The 18,631-nt window shown below is 40.2% G+C and overlaps 1 protein-coding gene across 1 annotated transcript in view; it reads left to right on the plus strand.

Moving 5' to 3' along the window:
* The window catches only part of AFF3 (ALF transcription elongation factor 3), a 312,555-nt gene that overhangs the window by 42,691 nt on the left and 251,233 nt on the right, over nucleotides 1-18,631 (plus strand). Inside the window, exons 2-4 of the mRNA XM_069005855.1 lie at nucleotides 7,207-7,327; nucleotides 12,604-12,932; nucleotides 13,149-13,500. Coding sequence (XP_068861956.1) covers nucleotides 7,207-7,327; nucleotides 12,604-12,932; nucleotides 13,149-13,500 — 802 coding nt within the window. The remainder of the gene's footprint in view (nucleotides 1-7,206; nucleotides 7,328-12,603; nucleotides 12,933-13,148; nucleotides 13,501-18,631) is intronic.

The following is an 18,631-nucleotide window of genomic DNA, read 5'->3' on the forward strand; positions in this document are numbered from 1 at the left end:
GCAGCCAAGATCTTCACTCAGTTTCTGGAGGTTTTAAATATAATTTTGTATTGTGAAGAAAAAGAAACACTAATTCCAGTTATAAGATTATTGACAGTGGTGAATTTTACAATTGTGAATATACTTTCAAAGAATATATTGTTAGAGCAGTGCAAAATCAGAAATTTTATTTCTAGATTGGCTCAGTGTTGTTTTAAGGTCTTCATCCATCTTAGGCATTTTTGCTAGCAGGTTTAGGGTTATAAAAAGAAAATAATAAGGTATTGAAAATAGGATTGCCTATTAATACAGAACGGTGAATTTTTGATTATCTATGTGTAATGTAAGTTTGAACTTGTGTATGTTCATCGTATGATGAAGTTACTTTTCCTGAAACTAAAAGTAAATTAGAATTTTGTCTCAGTTTCTCTCATTGACCAAAACTTCACTGAGGGAAGACAATGTGCATGTTTTATCTGTAGCGAGGCTGGAAGAGGTACTGTTATAAAAGCAGGTGTTGAACTAAATTGGATTTTTTCTAATGTTCCTCAATTGTGATGCTCTGACTCAACAACCTGGATCCCAGTCTTAACTGCAGTCCTAGGTTTTCTCAGCATTTTGATATTTAAAATTCAGTCAGGTTGCCTGCAAAGCACTTACATTTTGTGAATGTCAGGTGTGAGTGCCTGTAAGGTAATAACTGCATCCACAATTAGCCTTTCCTTGGTTCCTTCCAGTTGCCCAGTGTTAACCCTCAGAAGGCCAGACCCAAACACCCCGATGCTGATTTTGCTGATACGATATGTATGGATTCATTTGTTTGGTGGATGCGATATATCTGCCCCTGAAAATACAGCTCCCTGTTTTGGACTTGGAATTTCCAGGCAGATAATTAAAGTAATCTCACACCTTCCAGCCTGCACCTGCCACCGTGCGAGCGGCTGCCCCAGCTCAGCTCCCCCTGATCATATTCATGTTTGGTCGGTAGTGTTTCATGGCTAATACAAATCATAAACAGGCTGTAAAAGCTGAAGCATCAATGAATCCTAGCTTTAAAATTGCTGGAAGCTAAAGTTTTAAAACTGATACTGCAAAGTGAAAAATGAAATTTAACCAGGCACTTTGGTGAAGGAAAAATAATTTATTGGATGTAAGATGAAAAGCTGTGAGAGTAAACATCAATCTCATCTTAGACACATGTCATTGATTGATGTTTGCTCTGTGCTGCTGCCTGGAGGTAAACTCTTTGAAATAGCAAAATAGGTACTTTATCTGTCTGTGGATAGGAGCACAGTTTGTTAAGTTACTGCTTTTTTGAGACCCTGCTACATCTTTATGTTCAATCAAAGTGAAAACAGTAAATCAGAGTAATTGCTTTACCCCACGGCATTTCTGTTTGTAAATGGGAAAAAATACTGTAAAAATCCTCAAATTAACTTCTGCTGTTTAAGATAGATAAAAAGTCTAAAAATAGCCCGTTGCAACGTAGGAAGGTATTTTATTGATTATGCCACTTGTTCATCAAAGGCAGCCCCTTTGTTATAATTTAATTGATAGTTCAAATGTCATTGGGGAAAACATTTAATGCTCAAAAATGTAAGGATTTTGTATCTTGGGAGTTCCCTATACTCCATTAGCAATGAGTTTCCAAACAGATACCATTTATACTTATCTGGAAATGGAACTGGTACCTAGAAATTGGCCAGCAAAAACCATGGACATTGACAGTGAAATAGAAAATAGGCATTAAATGATAGCACTACTATGTTAAGCACAGCAATTCAGCAAGCAAGATAACTCAGTTGTTGTAATTAAATCATTAGAGTTAAGACTATTTTCTAAAAATGTTTGGAGCTGTTGCCTTTACAGGGTCTCAGTCTGACTTGTCCTTTTGGGTTTTAAAATATGGCAGAGATACAAGAATTATGGTACATTAAATTCAGAATCCTGTTTTCATTCCGAATTGTTTCATAATCACTGTCCTGCATCAGGGTTGGACTGCATTTTTATGGTGTTGTATAAGATTTTCCTTTGACTTACTCTATTTAGCTACTTTGGCATAAATGTAGTAATTCAGGGTAGAATTAGACTATTAAATATTTAAGAAAATGTCCTCACTTCAGCCTGAAATTTAGTATATTGATTTGTGTGCCAGATTAAAATTTGTGGGGAAATGTTGAGAATAATCAGTAAACCATTTTAAAATTTATTTTCTTGAAATATTGCCTGTTTTCCATGGCTTTGAAGCAGTTCTAACTTTGTTCATAATTCAAAAATGGCCGTGTGCTAAAATTTAATTTCAAAGATATATGTGTCCTTGCAGAAAACTTGTTCTCAGGTCTAGGTTTATTCTTGAAATGCCCGTATCTTTTAGTCACTTACAGTATGGGTTGTGTTTTTGAGGTGGGTTTTTTTTTTGTTTATTTGGAACATGATCAGCACTGTACTGATATGGACTGCACCTGGCAGCTTGGGGATGGTGTCACTCCTGTGGCACCAGGAGTGGGTGTTGTAGTCTGATGATGTTTTGATGGAGCTTTTTAATTTCATTATGGAAGAAGAAGGGTCAGATTAAGAACAAATGGGGGGGGTTGATAAAATCTGGGAATGAAGCTCAGCCCTGGGAACTTGGTCTTCCCTAGCAAAAGACTGCCAGGACCCCACAGGAGCTGTGGGTTTGCCAATTTAAGAAATAGTTGCCTGTTAGCATGAAGCATCAGCTCTGCTTTTGTAATTAATATGTCTAGACTTCAGGTTCTGAATGTTTTGTGCTAAGTGCCACAGGTAGCTGCCAAGGTGAAGGAGATCAGCCTCCTGGGTAAAACATTAACTGCAAACAAACAAGCTACTCCTGCTAAATTTATATCGCAGTATTTATGTGCGTGGGGAGGCAGAAGGAAGGTGAGTTAGTATGTGGGTGTTGCAAGGCCCTCACAATTCAGAGAATAATGAGCTAAGTCTTTGGACTGGAAAATTATATTGGAGGGTCTGGAATGGCAAAGGTAAGATTGCAGGTTGCTGCAAATGATAACAAGTTCAGAAACTGCAGCCACATCTCTGTATACACGTGGTAACGCCTTCCTCTGTCATGCTGGTAGGGCTGGCTGGGTCACAGCCCCTTTCCTTTTCCAGAAAATAAACTGATGCCAAGAAAGCAATCTTACCCTCAATTTACCTACCCGTGTGTTTAACAGCCTCAAAGATGCCAGCTGTTAGGAGGATGGTGATCTTGTAACAGAATAACAGTACCCTTCCAGAATCTCCCCTTCGTGATGCTGCAATTTTGTGGTTTCTGAAAAGGTCAAGCAGCATCGTTAATGCGCACCATCCGCCTGCGAAGGCATGTAATTCCTCTGTGAAGGTGCAGTGCTTCGTTTGTGGAAAAGGACATCTTCCTCTGAATGCAAATTTGGGTGTTCCTGAACCAAAGGACAGGAGGATATGTTGGTGCACTGTCACCACCTCGTTCATCATGGAGATGAGACCTTTTTATTTGAGTTGCTCCAAAAAGTGATACCTGAGGGAGGCAAATTGAGTCAGGAATAGTGTGCTTTAGGAAAAAAAAAAAAAAGGAAAGAAAAGGAGATTTTTCAACGCTTAAAACTCTAGGCTTTTTATATGATTTCTTTCAGCCTAGCTTGAGACAACATAACTCTTTGGGCTTTGTAGGAGATTAAATCCAGCCCCAGGTTTTTCAGGTAAAATTATTGCTCTGCTCCTAGGCTGTCCCCTGAGCCATCTCTGTCTATTTCTAATTAAGGACTAAAGGAAGTGGTTCCTTCCGATGGCAGGAGTAGCATGAGGAAAGCTGCAAGTACTTCTGTGGGGAGGCTGGTGCCACCACCGCCCTCCCATCAGGAGCCAGCACCCTGGGCTATCCTCTGCAGGCCGGTCTCACAGGGAGCCACACTCACCTTGTGCACGGCCAAAGACTGGCGACCGCCCAGGTAATCGGCCAAAAGGTATCACAACAGGTCAAAATTCATTAAATATACCTGCTCTTCAGATGTTTAGTGATCCATTGGAAATCTGATCTGGCAAATATCTGGGAGTGAAATTATTCCAAGTATCCTGGAAGAAGCAGAGAAGGTAGGGGTGCTGTGACTGGGGTGGTGGTGTGCTGAAAGTGCTTTGAGCCTGAGACACTGGCACTTAGGCACAATTCATTGGTATATCCAGTATGTGTCTTGGCAGATCTTAGGGCTGAGATAAATCCAAAAAGTAATGTGCCAAATTTGAGGCAATTGAATTTATATAATACAACCTTTATTCATATATAACTTTTGCAAGTGTTTGACTTGTTGCTCATGTTCTGGTTCATGTCCTTTAAGCATGAATTTGAAACAGATGCAGCATTTTAAAAATAACAGTGTACCATTTAAAAACTATTTAAATTCAACCTTTTGGAATTTGACCTGTATGAAACAAATACAAATGACACTGACTTTTGAGGGATGAGTGTTTGCATGGTCTTTGATTCCAAGTCTTACAAAACTGAGCATGCATACTACACGTATATATGCATGTATGACCCACATATGTACACATGCTGCGATGAGGAAAAAGTCATGAGGTTTTCATGAGCTTGTTCTTCATGGCTTAGCTCTTGAAAGGAGACATACCGTAAACAATTAAAAGGTACGTGTACCTCTGGGATTGTTTGAAATTGCAAATTTAAAAAAAATAAAGGAGAAATCTATTAAAAAGAATCATTTTCCATTAAATGAAGTGTCTGCAATAAAGACAATTATAGCAGTTGGCAGTATTCTCCTTGAACCAAAACAAATAAATACATTTGGTGACATACGTTCAAGGAAATGTGATTGCTGCAATGTTCATGCAAATAAGGAGCAGCCTCACAAATGCTAGACATTTTGCCATCTGGTATTACCAAAGGAACACAACTCTTGACTTGTAGCTCTTCCTAACTTACTGCTTATAGATGGCCTATTAGGCATTGTCACACATTCTGACATTTGCATAATCATTCTGAATTACTGCAGGTTGTATATTGCATTGCCAGCAGTGAACTCATTTGAGAAGGGGGTTCAGAGACCTGATGACTTGTATGTCTTCATCAAATATATCTCTGTCCAATAAAGGGATAAAAATGTTCTTCCACTTTAGGAGTATCACATCAGTGAATTTTTAAATTTGTATGAGGCCTAGTGAAGAATGTTGCACTTGTTTCCTAGAAATTGGGTAGAGACCAGTATTATAATTAATCTCAGGGAAGCTGCCCCTCTCTGTTTGGCTGCAGGCTAGAGTACAAATGCAGAGTATCTCAAAAAGTCAAGAGATTCTGGATGGGGACAGGTTGCTGAGGATGAAGTTATAACCTGATCCCTTAAAACTCCAGAAAAACCCAACCTGACAACAGCTCTTCAGCATGGCAGAAAGTCTGCTTTAGACACAGGTTGTTAATTGACTCAGCTGATGGGAGTAGGCTCGATGGCACGATGTAGTAACTGAAGATCTCTGCTCTCACAGCAGTCAACGACAACTGCTCTGCCTCTGGTTTCAGCAGCATGTGCAGCATGTCCAGCAGGTGATCTCACTCCCAGGAACCCATGGAGAGGCCTTCACCATTCCCTTCTTTCTGGAGGAAGGCATTTTCCATGCCCAAAACTCCACCCCTACGATTGCCTCCTCATTATGCTGCTTTTCAAGGAGAGGATGTTGGCGTGAATATCATGCATTGCTCATGAAAAATATGGGATAAAAACCCAAAAACCCTCAACCACCTGTAAGGGGTTGTAAACAAGGTGGTGTTTGGACACTGTCTCCAACCTGCTGCACTGAAACCCTGTGTTTCACAATGAACCCCTGTGTTTGAGAGCCATGCTTCCCCCTGGCATCCGCCCTCAGGTCCATCAGAAGGGTACTCTGCAGTCCAGTTCGAGTTAGCAGCATCAACAAGCAAACAAAAGATTTTGTGTTCATTTAGTGACTGTTGAGGCATTGTTTTTAAATACGAATAGCATCTAACATATCCTGTGTATTTTCAGCTCTCTCAAGTCTCGAATTAGAATCGGATAGCTGTTGGCCTTTTGACTGCCTTGCCTGAGGCATACTAGGTAGCATCACGTGGGTAGCCAATGCAACATATGTTTTGCTAACTGGGAAGCTGGTTAGCAAGACAACGTTTATCTTATTAACACATGGTGCACTTACATGACATTAATATATATTCCTACTTTACAGATTTACAGTGCCAGAAGAAAAACATTAGCTGAGCTAAGCAAAATAGGAATCAGCATACTTGTTACATTGTCGTGAAATAACACATTAACTTTGTTAGACATATTGGCTTCCTTTGTGAGGAGAATAAAACATAATCAGCTGAAATGTGCAAACCTGAAAGGTTGGTCTGTGGAAATTCAAAATAAGGATTCTCTGGTTTATGTTGTCATGTATTAAACTAGAATTCTGAAGATAAAGAAGTTAATTTTTATTCTGAATGTCTATATCGGAGCTAAAGTTGTTAATTTCTAAAAATTAATACTGTTGTGTAATGCAGTGATTTATTTTTCTCTCTCTGGCTACACTCTACTAGCCATACATACACTGTTGTCTCACTATTCATTTATTCATGTTCTGTGGTTGTGGTAGTGTCAAATCCATCAGAAAGAGGAATTGTTTCAGTAGTAGTTTCACGACTTGGCTGATAAGCAGAGATCAGAAGAAGCAACCTAACTGTGGAAACCACTACAGCATATAGTTTTAACAGCTCTTTAGGGAGCTAGTTAATGAAAGAATCGCTACAGAAACACATCCATGTGAAAAAAAGGAGCATTTTCATACAACACTCAGAGGATATGTCATAAGTGGGAATATGTTCATAATTTCTATTTACTCACAGCTGTAATTACTATCTGCCTTAAGAGAACTTTTAGTCTTTGTCAAAGTTGCTTAGATATTTCCTTTGTCACATTTCAAGCAGAGAAGTTCTGTACAGACTACATCCTGCCATGTGATTTCTCTTTTATTTTTCTGTAAGAATTTAATTATCTATTCTCTGTGTGCTGAAAGCACCAGCATTCCCAGAGACCTCAACCTCCCCAGCCTACTTGAACTGGCATTCGTCTGATTCATGTTTGTGCTTATTTTTGCCATCTGTCTGCAAAACAGAGTTCTTAACTTTTAAATGCATGCTGGTTTATATGTTGCCCTCTAATTTTTAACTCTGAAAAAACTATTTATCTTTTTTTTTTTCTCTAACTCCAGTGTCTATGAGCCAGATAGAAACGTGCTGCGAAGGAAAGAATGGGAAAGGAGAAATCAGGAGGCCCAGCAGGACAATGGCGCATTTAACACGAGCTATTCCCTCTTCAGTGAACCGTACAAGGTAGATGCTTCCCAGCTGGGCGAATCTTTGTTTATTTATTTATTCCACACTACAAAAATGTAGCCTGCAGAAGGCACTGTCCAGGTTTCAGCACCCTCCCACAAGTGCTAGCTTCCCAAAATTCACAGAGAACATGCATGATTCACAGAGAGTCAAATTTTATATATATTTATATATATGTGTGTAAAAAGCTTCTTCTAGTGTTCAGCAGCACACAAGAGAGAAATAAATTAGAAATATCCCAGCAATATTTGAGATGGAATTAAAACTAGGAGGTGAAGGTGAAGGTGTCCTGTTTTTTGCAATACTTAGAAGAAAACAATTGTGTAAGAATAGTGTGTGAAGATCAAGCAATACACTAAACATTGTGCCCTGGCCAAGGTTAATGTAGTGAAATAACTTTTTTTCTTCCCTATAAGCATTACCAAAATAATAAGAAATGGTGTCTGCTAAACATGTTTTTCCCTCACCAAAGGCAGAAGTAGCTTAGGAGTCCCAACTCCCTGTGTTCCTCATGGTAACAGCAGTTTGATGAGGCACAACTGTCTTTCATCACTCCCTGTTAGAAGGTCAAGCAGGGCCTTGTACACTCTGCAGAAGCTTGAAAATGGAACCCTTGTGAACAGGACTAGAGAGCAGTATCCCACAGGGGCTGCTCCTCTCCTTCAGTTTAACCAATGACTGCCTGTATGCATCAAAACATCATCATGTATTTTCTGCTGTGTCTTTCCAGAAGAGTCCAAGTTACTGTTACGGCTACCACATTGTGAAGCCTTTCCTTTCACGCAGCATCACTTGCCCTTGTTGCTTAGGGTGCTTTAGTGCCTCTTTCCAGGAGATTTATTTGGGACCTGGCACCTGGCTTCTGCTTTGACTTCCATGCTTGCATTTTAATTCTTGTGCTCCAGGGTCAGCTTTTAGCTTGCTCTTCCTCCAGATTGTTGCTTGTATTTAGTCCCTAATAAAAAAGAAAGATCTACCACTTTCAAACCATGTCCCTTGATGGAACACAGCTCTGCCTGCCTTGAAGCTGACCTCCAGCTGCCCGGATTTCAGATTCATTACAAAGGCATTCAGAAACCATGTCAAATGTCTTGAACTCCTCAATGACCAGCTTGAAAATGTCTATCGTGAGACTAGTCAAGGGCTAATGCTGCATGCATGGAAGAAGGCCTGGAAAGCATAAGTCAGCTTTGTCTTGGTGTTTCTTGAGGGCTGTGCTGCAGTGAAGACTTAATGATTTTCCATTTGGTCCAGTCAAATAGACCACACACAAAAAGAACCTGGCCTTTTGGTGGGCCCCTGGTACTATTTTGTCTGTGGTGCCTCAAATTGGTAATACTGAAGCTCAAATCACTTACAAAAGTAGTATTGTTGGCATATTTTGTTCACTTTGATTTTTACTTCTGTGCCAGTGTACTGACTGTCATGACACAGACATGATGTGCCATGGACACACCAGTAGTTTCTGAGTTAGGATGTCAGAAGGCACCTCTGTGCAACCACAGTATAATTCCATCAGCTTTAATAGGAATGGATGAAAAATCATTGCCATCTCTAGAAGCAGAGAGGATACTGAGTGGATAATCCTATGAGGCAATCAGAACAATGGCTCCATTCCTTCTTCTTATCTTTAAACACTGTGTCCCTATTTTGAACAAACGTGTAAAGAAGGTGCTCCAGAAATACATCCTATAGCTAACTTCGTCAAGAAAACATGGGGAAAGTCAAAGGCCAGGACAGTAGTATAACCCACAGCTATGTTGGTGTGACAGAGTTGCTTGGGGTGATCAGTCATTCTGATAGTATTGGTCATCAAAACTTTTTCAGTGGCATACTCTCAATGCCATGTATACACTGGCAGTGGACCACTGGGCTCTCTGAACTCATCCAAGTATTTGTGAACCTTCAGTGGGATGGGGAAAGAGCTGTGGCTTGGGCATTTTCATCTTACTGTGGAGAGAGCCTAACTGTAAAAGAGGAAACCTTTCTGCAAAAGCAAAACTGGAACCCACTCGTACTCCCTTTAAAGATCATGTTCACCTTTTAGGTGTTTCCAGAAGGTAATGAAGTTATAGCAGACATTGACTGCAAGCTCTGATTAAATTCAGTATTCCTCTTCACAGCTTGAGAAACAGGAGCTAGAGCCAAAGGATATGCCATTCAGAAGACTGTATCTGAAAATCAAAGGCAGACTGGATATCTCTTAAATCTTATGTCCTCTCTCACCTTGACATGTATCACTACTGCTGTAACATTGAATTTTCTCAAAAATTCTGACTCTTCAGATTGACCCTTATCCTGTTCGAAGTATCCATAGCAACCCTCTATGAAGGATTACAGGAAATCCAGTATCTTTTACATAAAATCTCTTTTACAGGGGGGTGAAAAAGTAGGAAATTAGTTCTGGATATTTTCTGGACAGAATACCTTGCTCTGTTAACTATGTAGGTACTTTTAGTGAAGAAAAAAGTTCTGATGGCATTCCATGCAGCCATCAGGTTTATTTTTAGAAGTGTTATATGTTGCCATTTTCAAATGCTTGGATTTGTCTTGCATTGCAGAAGAATATCAGAGCACTGTAAGTTAGATATACTTGCACTGAATGCTTTTCCTACTTACTCATTTTGTGACCATGTTTTCCCTGTGGGAATGCTTAAATAAGACCAGCAATATTTCAGATAAAGTAATAGGACAAACTAAAGCTCGTAACAAGTTACCTCAGATCCCATCATGTTCCCAAGAGGATGTAGGTGAACCCTCCTGTGTGAGATGAGCTCAACACAGTATCTCACCTGAAATTGTCCCCAGTGTTTTCTGAAGGAATAAACAAAACAGACCAGTTGTCAGCATATGCCATGATACCAGTCTGCTGCTGTTATTCTTACCTGGGATGTCTCAATAGGAGATGTCTATGCGTGACCTTCACATCACATCCATGTAGAAGACAAGCTAATAACTTCTCTGAGCTACTGATAGTCTACAGATAATCTGCAATGAAGCTTTTATTTCCTTTCCATCCACACAGCAGCCATCAGGAAAAACAGACCTTTTAGGGAAGTTGGACTTTTAGGGGCAAAACCTGCACACAGATTTGTTTGTGTTCATGGAGTTAGAGGCAGACAGGTAGAGAGCTGTCCTCACAAGATGTTTATGCTGTGGGAGGCTTGTGGGTGCCAGGGGCCCCATTCCATTTGATGGTCATCATTGCCATGCTCCTGGCAGAGAAAGAAACCTCATACACACTCTGGCTGAATCATAATGAGTACAGGCCCAAGGGCAGATTTCCCTCTGTAGAGGGAAGCTGAAAAAATACTTCTCTACAAGGTGTCTACACAAAGTGGAGGATCCAGTGAAAGCATAAAGAGATGCACTGGGTAAAAGGAAAATTTTCTATGCGTTCTGGAACACAATTCTGCTGGTCAAGGAGATGCCCAAATGTAGAAGTTATTTCATTGACTTCAGGAGACACGTGAGCGTATCTCCAGCCTTCTTTCTCTTCAGATATATGTGGTGCTTCCTGCATCATTAGCCTCATTATTAGTTTCCTCTTCTTTAGGACATTGATGTGATTCCTGTGAAGTGAAGGAACACCCTTTTTTAAAGCAGGTTGCAATCTGTGAATTGATGCTTCAAATTTTTTTCTATAGCAGGTTATTGTCTTTGTGACAGTAACAGCCTCATGTTCAGAGGGAAGATCAGGCTGTTGTGGTTGAGCCTTGAGCCATCTCACTCCAAGATTCCAATGCAATGTTTTGAATGCAAGACTTTTGAGTTCTTCCCTTCCTCCTCCCCTTCAGTATATATTACTGATATATATTCAGCTCTGTTAGCAGAGTAACAAAAACATATCAGAAGGCTAGGTGTAATGTATTTTACGTGTTGCAAGGTAATGCCCTTGAAATTTGAGGGGAAAAACTTTAAGCAAAACAGGACTGCTTCTACTGTTAGATATAAGAATACTTCCACTGTAGTCCTCTAAAAGTTTGCATGTGGCAGTCACAGCACTCATTTACTGTGCATTTTTGCCTGGGTTCAGGTTTTGTACTAGGAAACCCTAAAAAAAACCAATTCCAGACTGGGGAGTTTCCCTTAAATACCTCCCCTTACATACCCCAGTTTTCCAGAGTAACTGATGTGGTTGCTACATCTTTTGTGGTTTTTTAGTGTAAATTTAAGAGGATCTTCTCCACTTCCTATACTTCCTTCTTTCTCCTTCTTTCTGTTTTCCTCTAAAACAGAGAGTCTTGAGATGAAAGCTTGGCCTTCTGAAACCAACAGGAGTTTTCCCATTTAGACTTCATGTCTGGAAGATAGAAAGGAGAACTCCACTGCCTCATTACTGTCTTCCTCTGAAAACATAAAGCAGTGGACATCACATGCCTGAATCTTGGCAGGGTTCAAAAAATCTCTGCTGTAAAAATGCTAATGATACAACCTTTTGCTTACAGTGTCTTTTTAAAGCAAGAATTTTCAATCTTTTCCAGTATTTTTTATTTGCTTGTTTTATTTCTTTGTGAAGATTCTGCCTTTTCAGTCAGGAAGTAAATTGGTAATTTTTAAGACAATAATTAATCTTAAAGGGGAGGAAGGGTGGCTGTATTCCCCCTGCTATGCACAGCAAGCACTGAGAAATTTGAAGAATTTGGCAAGGGTTCTCTTCACCTTTTTTTTTTTTACAAGAGGAGAGTGCCCTGGAATGAGCACCCTGTCAGAGCATTTTCAAAGAAGGGACATAATATGTACTTTTCCCATTTCCCACAAGCTGTTTTCAAGTCACCTCAGAGCATTTGGCTGGCTTACACTGTCAAATCCATTCAGTGCTTGCATGGGATGTTGTGTGGCTTCCTGGATGGTTATGAAAACTTATGCAGGCAGGGGAAGAAATTTGGAATGCAGTGTATTCATTCATGACGGAAGGAGAGCTTGCATTGGGCTACAGGAAAAGTTTTATCATGGTCAGATTTAATCCAAACCATTCTATGCAGTTGCAGTAATAAATTTTCCAGTTTCCAGGTAATATACTTTAACTACAGCATGGTATCAGTGATAGATTTCTTTTTTTATATACTCTAAGGCCCTTTATAGCTTTTCCAGTTCAGGGTAGATTTAAGATGTTGACAAGTGTCTTCAGAGACAATAAGGATTTTCGATTTCATCCCTCAACACTGCTGCATAAGGCAGTCTTACTTCAGTAAGGATTTCAGCAGAAGCATGAAGGGAGTTTTGTTTTTCTTATGTTGACTGTTGCAGAACACTTGATTTTTGTTTTGCAGACTAACAAGGGGGATGAGCTTTCCAATCGCATCCAGAATACCTTGGGCAACTATGATGAAATGAAAGACTTGTTAACTGACCGGTCAAACCAGAGCCATCTCGTTGGGGTTCCAAAACCTGGGGTTCCTCAGACACCTCTCCCCAAGCCTGATGAACATCTTACCACAGACTCGAGACCACCACCTCCTCCTCCCATTTCCAGCACTACTTCTTCCACACCAGCATCTCTAGCTGCACAGCAGAGCAAAAGTACCACAATGGGCTGGCAGAAGGCGGGGCATAATGGCGCTTCAGAAGGCCAGCAGAGAGCAAGCAAACACGGACACCGGTCGCTGGAGTCACACAAGGGTGACTTCAAACTGGCAAACCAAAAATCCAATTTGGAGAAACTAAAACGCTATGCATCAAGTCCCACCTCCTCCTCCTCCTCTTCTTCTTCCTCCACCTCCTCCTCCTCTTCCTCCTCCTCCTCCTCCTCTTCCTCCTCCTCCTCTTCCTCATCCACCTCTTCTTCCTCCTCCTCCTCCAGTACTGCCCAGCAAAGCTCGCTGAGGGCCACATTAGGAGACAACATCAATAGAGTGCAGCAGCCAGCAAAGCTCAGTTGTAGCTCAGAAGGAGGAACTCAAGTCCAAGAGAGGCCAGCAAAGCATGGTGGGGCGCACTGCGTCCAAAACTTCCCACCTTCTCTTGCTTCAAAGCCCAGTCTGGGTCAGCAGAAGCCAACAGCTTATGTAAGGCCAATGGACGGTCAAGACCAGGCTCCTGATGAGTCTCCAAAGCTGAAGTTACCAGCAGAGACGACCAAGTCATATAGGGGAGTGCCTTCCAGCAAGCCTGATTCGGCCAGGACCAAATCAAAGATCACCAAGTTCAGCATTCCTAAGCAAGAAGAAGTAAGTGTTTTTATACTTCTTATGACATACTCCCATAGCTGGATGGATGGATGATGCCTTATTGCACCTGCCTCTTTACATGTTTTTAACATATTGGTTTGCATGTTGATTTTTTTGGTAACATTGACGTAGTATATTGCAAAGAGCAGCCTCACAGTAATTTAAAGATACCTCAACAGCAAAATGCTCACTGTCTTCAGGACCCAAACACTTCCCACAATGGCACATTTTCTAGTAGTATTTATTATTTCACTGACTCTTTCCTGAGTGCTTCTCTATAAAGTCTGGATTTTTTTTTTCCTCAGGCAGGTGTATTGCTTCTTACTGTTCATATTTCATTGATTTCTTTCTCTTTGGCAAAGATTAAATGAAGTGCATGTGACCAGAAGTAGTTCTGCCATCCTCAATGTCGAAGTAGTTTCACAATATAAATAAATTACTTATACAATATGAAATCTGTGGAATAGAGAAGAATACAGCAATGATACTCTCATTTTAGTTCATAGTATCTGATTGTGTTTCAGGCTAATTTCTGACAAATTTCTGAGGTTTCCTTCCTAAAGAATTTCCATCTGTAGAAACCTGGTGTAGTGGGTTGACCCAATACACCTGGCCATGCTACAAGTATGAGAACGTGTCTGAAAAATCTTTTAGACAACATTTATTTATCAGCAATAGATATAAAATATGTCTGCTTGGACTTAGTGTATATTCATTTATTTCACATATATATTTCCTCCTCTTATGCCAGGAGGACACTTCGCTTTACCACTTTGAGATTTTCTGGTTTTTGACTCTTTGGTCTTTTTTGATGGGAAGGAAGTGATTCGTTTTGGCAGAATAAAGGGTGATTTATTTTTCGAGGGTGTATTCAAAGGCCTGTATGCCAATACGAAGATGGTCACATCATCCTCTTGTGCAAATAGAGCTCCCATGACTTTAACAATTTACAGTATTTATATCGGACTCTATTTGATTGAATCACTGTGTCTTTCTCAGAGAAGAGGCAATGGTTCTTTACTATTTTTTCACAGCTGTGGTGTGTCTTGAGATGTTCTAAGTCTTAAAATTTTGTTTCTGGCATTGTTAAAGGTGAGGAAAAAGCTAATTTTTGGTGGAGTTCTCTGGCCTCTTAATGCCTGCTTTTCAGAAATGGAGTTGACTCTTGTATTCCCCCTTGGGTTTGGTTTGGGAAAGAAATGTCTCTGGAAGCAACTACTGTGATTTTTCTCTGAGTGAAAGTTCCATCAGTTCCAAACAACATGCAGGTGATATGTTGTTCCTGAAAAGAGGTTGTTTTAGGCTTTTAAGCCAGATTTTATAAGCAAATTTAGCATTCACAAACTGCTGTAATTCTGCAGATAGATCAGGTAATGGCAGATACTAATATCCATTTAGCTATTATTACCTCTTTCAGACTTGTGCTTCTATCTGCAAGTGGGAAGTGTTGTTAGAATTAAAGATGCCTGTGGCAATTACCTGACTCTTTCAAATTTCCCCCCTTTACATGTATGCAATACTCTAAGGACTAGTTTGGAAAGGAGTTCTGATAGGCAATCATTTGTTTGTCTGAAATTCAGGATTTACCATTTGCATTCCAAATTTCCCTAACCCCTGAAAGAAAGATTAAATTTGTCGTATGTAATCCATGCTGCTGCATAAGTTTATACTGCAGTTTCTAGACTAGGAGACATAGCTGAGATCACTTTAAACTAACTCATTTAGATACTGATGGCAGTGTAGACTACAGCAGGACAGAGTGGACTGCAGGTTACCTACTAAAATATTCACCAATTTCTCACAGATTTTATGTGATGCAGTATTAATGAAACAGCATTTGATAACAAATATAGAATATAAACATTTAACTGAAGTTGAAGGACATGGACCAAAACCATTGTCTGGTGGTTTAAAAAGATTATTATGAAAAATGATGACAAATTTCTAAGAAGAAAAATAGTAGGTACTATAGGTGCTGGGATTTGAAACTGGAGCTAATGAAAGACAATGTTTAGATCTGAAAGATCAATGAAAGACAATGGACCAGCTTTTTTTCATTTATCCTAATATTTTCTTTCTTCTAACTTTTTCCATGCCAAGTGGCACAAGTAGAAACTTGTAACCCACTGGTATTGCTACAGGGAGAAATATTGGCCAAGATTGAAAGTATTTTCAGTGTTACCTAATACACCCGCCCTTTGATTTTCAGTTGTATTTCTTTTAATTTCAAAATGTTTTTCCATTCCTGTTATCTGTATCATAATTCTTCTGGTAGACTTGTGTAAGAATTCCCATATTTTTTAAAAATTTCTGCTTTTAAACTCATAAATTTTCTCCTTTGCATCAAATGTTTGCCATCCTCTCTTAGGACTGGAAGTTTTAAGCTGCTTACAGCACAAAAGGTGCCATGGTCCTGTGAATGTTTGCAGGCAAAATGAGGCCTCTGTTGTTCAGAGGGAGGCTAAAGGTGTTGGCCAGGAAAGACCTAGTATCCCCAGTGACAGTGGGAAGTGTAGAAATTACATACAGGATGGTTGTGAGGGAAAGCAGGCTGACAAGTAGGCTACAGCAGTGCCTGGAAGCTACATGGAAACAGAAATCAGAGTGGCAGAAAGCTGCTTAAGAGCAACCAGGAAAGAAGGAGAGGGGCAGAGGGCTTGGGTAGGGTACCTGAAGTGCTGGTGGTGAAATGAAGCTCTATGTCTGCTAAAATAAAAGGTGTGTGGCTGAGGTGGGCTAGATAGGGCAGTCACTGTGCTCTAGGGGTTCATGTAGACAGCAGTGTGAGGCCTCTCTGGCTCCCGGTCAGCTTGTTGTCCACCAGAACCCCCAGGTCCTTCTCTGAAGAGCTCATGTCCAGCCAGTTAGCATCCAGCGTGTCTTGTTGCTAAGGTTATCCTTCCCCTTACTCAGGAGCTGGTATCCCCGCTTGCCAGAGTGTTAACAGTTTATCTAATATGAGTTCTTGGGCCCCCAACATAAGAAGGATGGGGACCTGCTGTAGTGAATCCAGAGGAGGGACACCGAGCTGATCAGAGGGCTGGAGCACCTCACTTGTGCAGACAGGCTGGGAGAGTTGGGGTTGTTCAGCCTGGAGAAGAGAAGACTCTCCAGTGAGACCTTATGGCACCTTCCAGGGCCTAAAGGGAGCCGACAAGAAATCTGGGGAGGGACTTTTTACAAGGGCATGTAGTGATAGGACAAGATGTAATGACTTGAAGCTGAAAGAGGGTAGGTCTAGATTAGATACTGGGAAGAAATTCTTTACTCTGAGGGTGGTGAAACACTAGAAAGGGATGTCCAGAGAAGCTGTGGATGCCCCATCTCTGGAAGTGTTCAAGGTCAGGTTGGATGGGGCTTTGAGAAATGTGATCTAGTGGAAGGCGTCCCTGCCCATGCTAGTGGGGTTGAAGTTAGATTATCTTTAATAACCCTTCCAATCCAAACTGTTCTGTGATACCTATGCACTTCCATTTGTGTATACCAGTTTGAAAGAACCATCAGTGAAAAAATAAACACATAATGAAGTAAAGGACTGGAGAATAAGATGCAGTGTCACACAAAGTATGTGTGTGTCAGTGTCCTCAGCAGGATACAAAACCCTCTTCTGTACATCCCATGAGGTTTTCAGAGAAACAGGGCACAGAGATGGCTGCAGTACAATTATTATTCACTGGAAATAAGATCTCTTGAATACAAATTATAGACCATTACTTTTCAATACACGAAAAAGGTTGATTTTTAATGCAGTTCAATACCTCATTTTATATTTTTAATCAGTTTTGGAAAGCCTTCAATACCTTGACACAGACTGAAGCTTATAAATTTTTTTAATTGTTTTGATGAGAATAATTTGGATAGACCTGTGTGTAGAAAGGTAGCATTTACTCATTTGGGAATTTAATCTTTAGTAGCCAGGTTCATCAGTGTTAATTAGAATCCATACCCAACCTCCTGGTCGTTCCAAAATTATCATCGTGCTCTGTAGAAATGATAGCTCATCATCTCAAGTACTGCTATTTCACATTTTGAACTACTTAGAAATTATATTGCTGTAGGTAAAAACCCACTGTATTGGATAAAAGGGAAGAAAAATTTGATACCAGGGTATAGAGGAAAAGAGGCAGGGAAATCAAGTGCCTCTCTTTTCTAAAATGTTCTTGAGTGAAACAATAAGAAAAACCTAGGATAGCAAATCATGTCCTTTATATCCAAGTTCTGTTTTTGAATTTCATCTCATAGGCTGCATGCTGCTTTTTTATTACATTGAAGAAGCCTTATCTATTGTCCTTTGCTTACTTCTCTTAAGGGTTATGGAGCAAAGAAATAGAGGTTGTATTCAAGAATGACTATCAGTCTAATGGTAAAGGGAAGATTCGGTTTTGTTAAATTTGGAAACGCATTTATGTGAAATGTAGGTGAGGTCATCATGAGGACATGTTCTTTCTTATTCACTTCACGGAGTACTTACACAACTTCTTCTGCAGCAGAAGTAATGCACCATAGATTAAAGGTTGAGTTTGGGGTTGGGTTTTTTTATTGTTTTTTTTTTTTTATTTTTGCCCTGATCTTACTCAGGCGAATTCCTATTTGCCTGGATAAGATACTCTCTGCAGTCACTCTCCTTTGAGTGGCTATATATAGCTATCAGCATCTGGCACATGCGCTAGCAAGTGTCCTTTAAATCTGCAATCTTTTTTTCGCCTATCAGCTCTATCCCCACATATTAATGGAAAGCAAAAACACCCCACAACTCTTTCCTCTCTCTGAAAAAACTCTTCATAGTTTGGCTTCAATGTTGATAATTTGATCAAAATCAGCCTCTTTTAAGAAGATGCATGTATAATAAGCAGTTCCATTCCAGTTTAAAATTGAAGATGCAAGTTCATGTGCTGATACGTCTCATTTGAGAACAGAAGGTCCAGTGTAAACTAAATAGGGAAGGTAGTCATTATCAGTGCATGCTTCCTCTGGAAATACCACATATCTGGATCTGTGGGACAGTAGAGGGGAAACAGTGTCTCATGAGGAAAGAAAAGGGTTTAGAGGACATCTGAGTAAGTGCTTTTCCTCAGAGGCATAATGCCCATGCCCCTGGCTGCAGTGGAGCCTTTTGAACTGTTGCAGGACT

Source organism: Aphelocoma coerulescens, chromosome 1 (genome assembly GCF_041296385.1).
Source record: "Aphelocoma coerulescens isolate FSJ_1873_10779 chromosome 1, UR_Acoe_1.0, whole genome shotgun sequence".
Classification (NCBI taxonomy): Eukaryota; Metazoa; Chordata; class Aves; order Passeriformes; family Corvidae; genus Aphelocoma; species Aphelocoma coerulescens.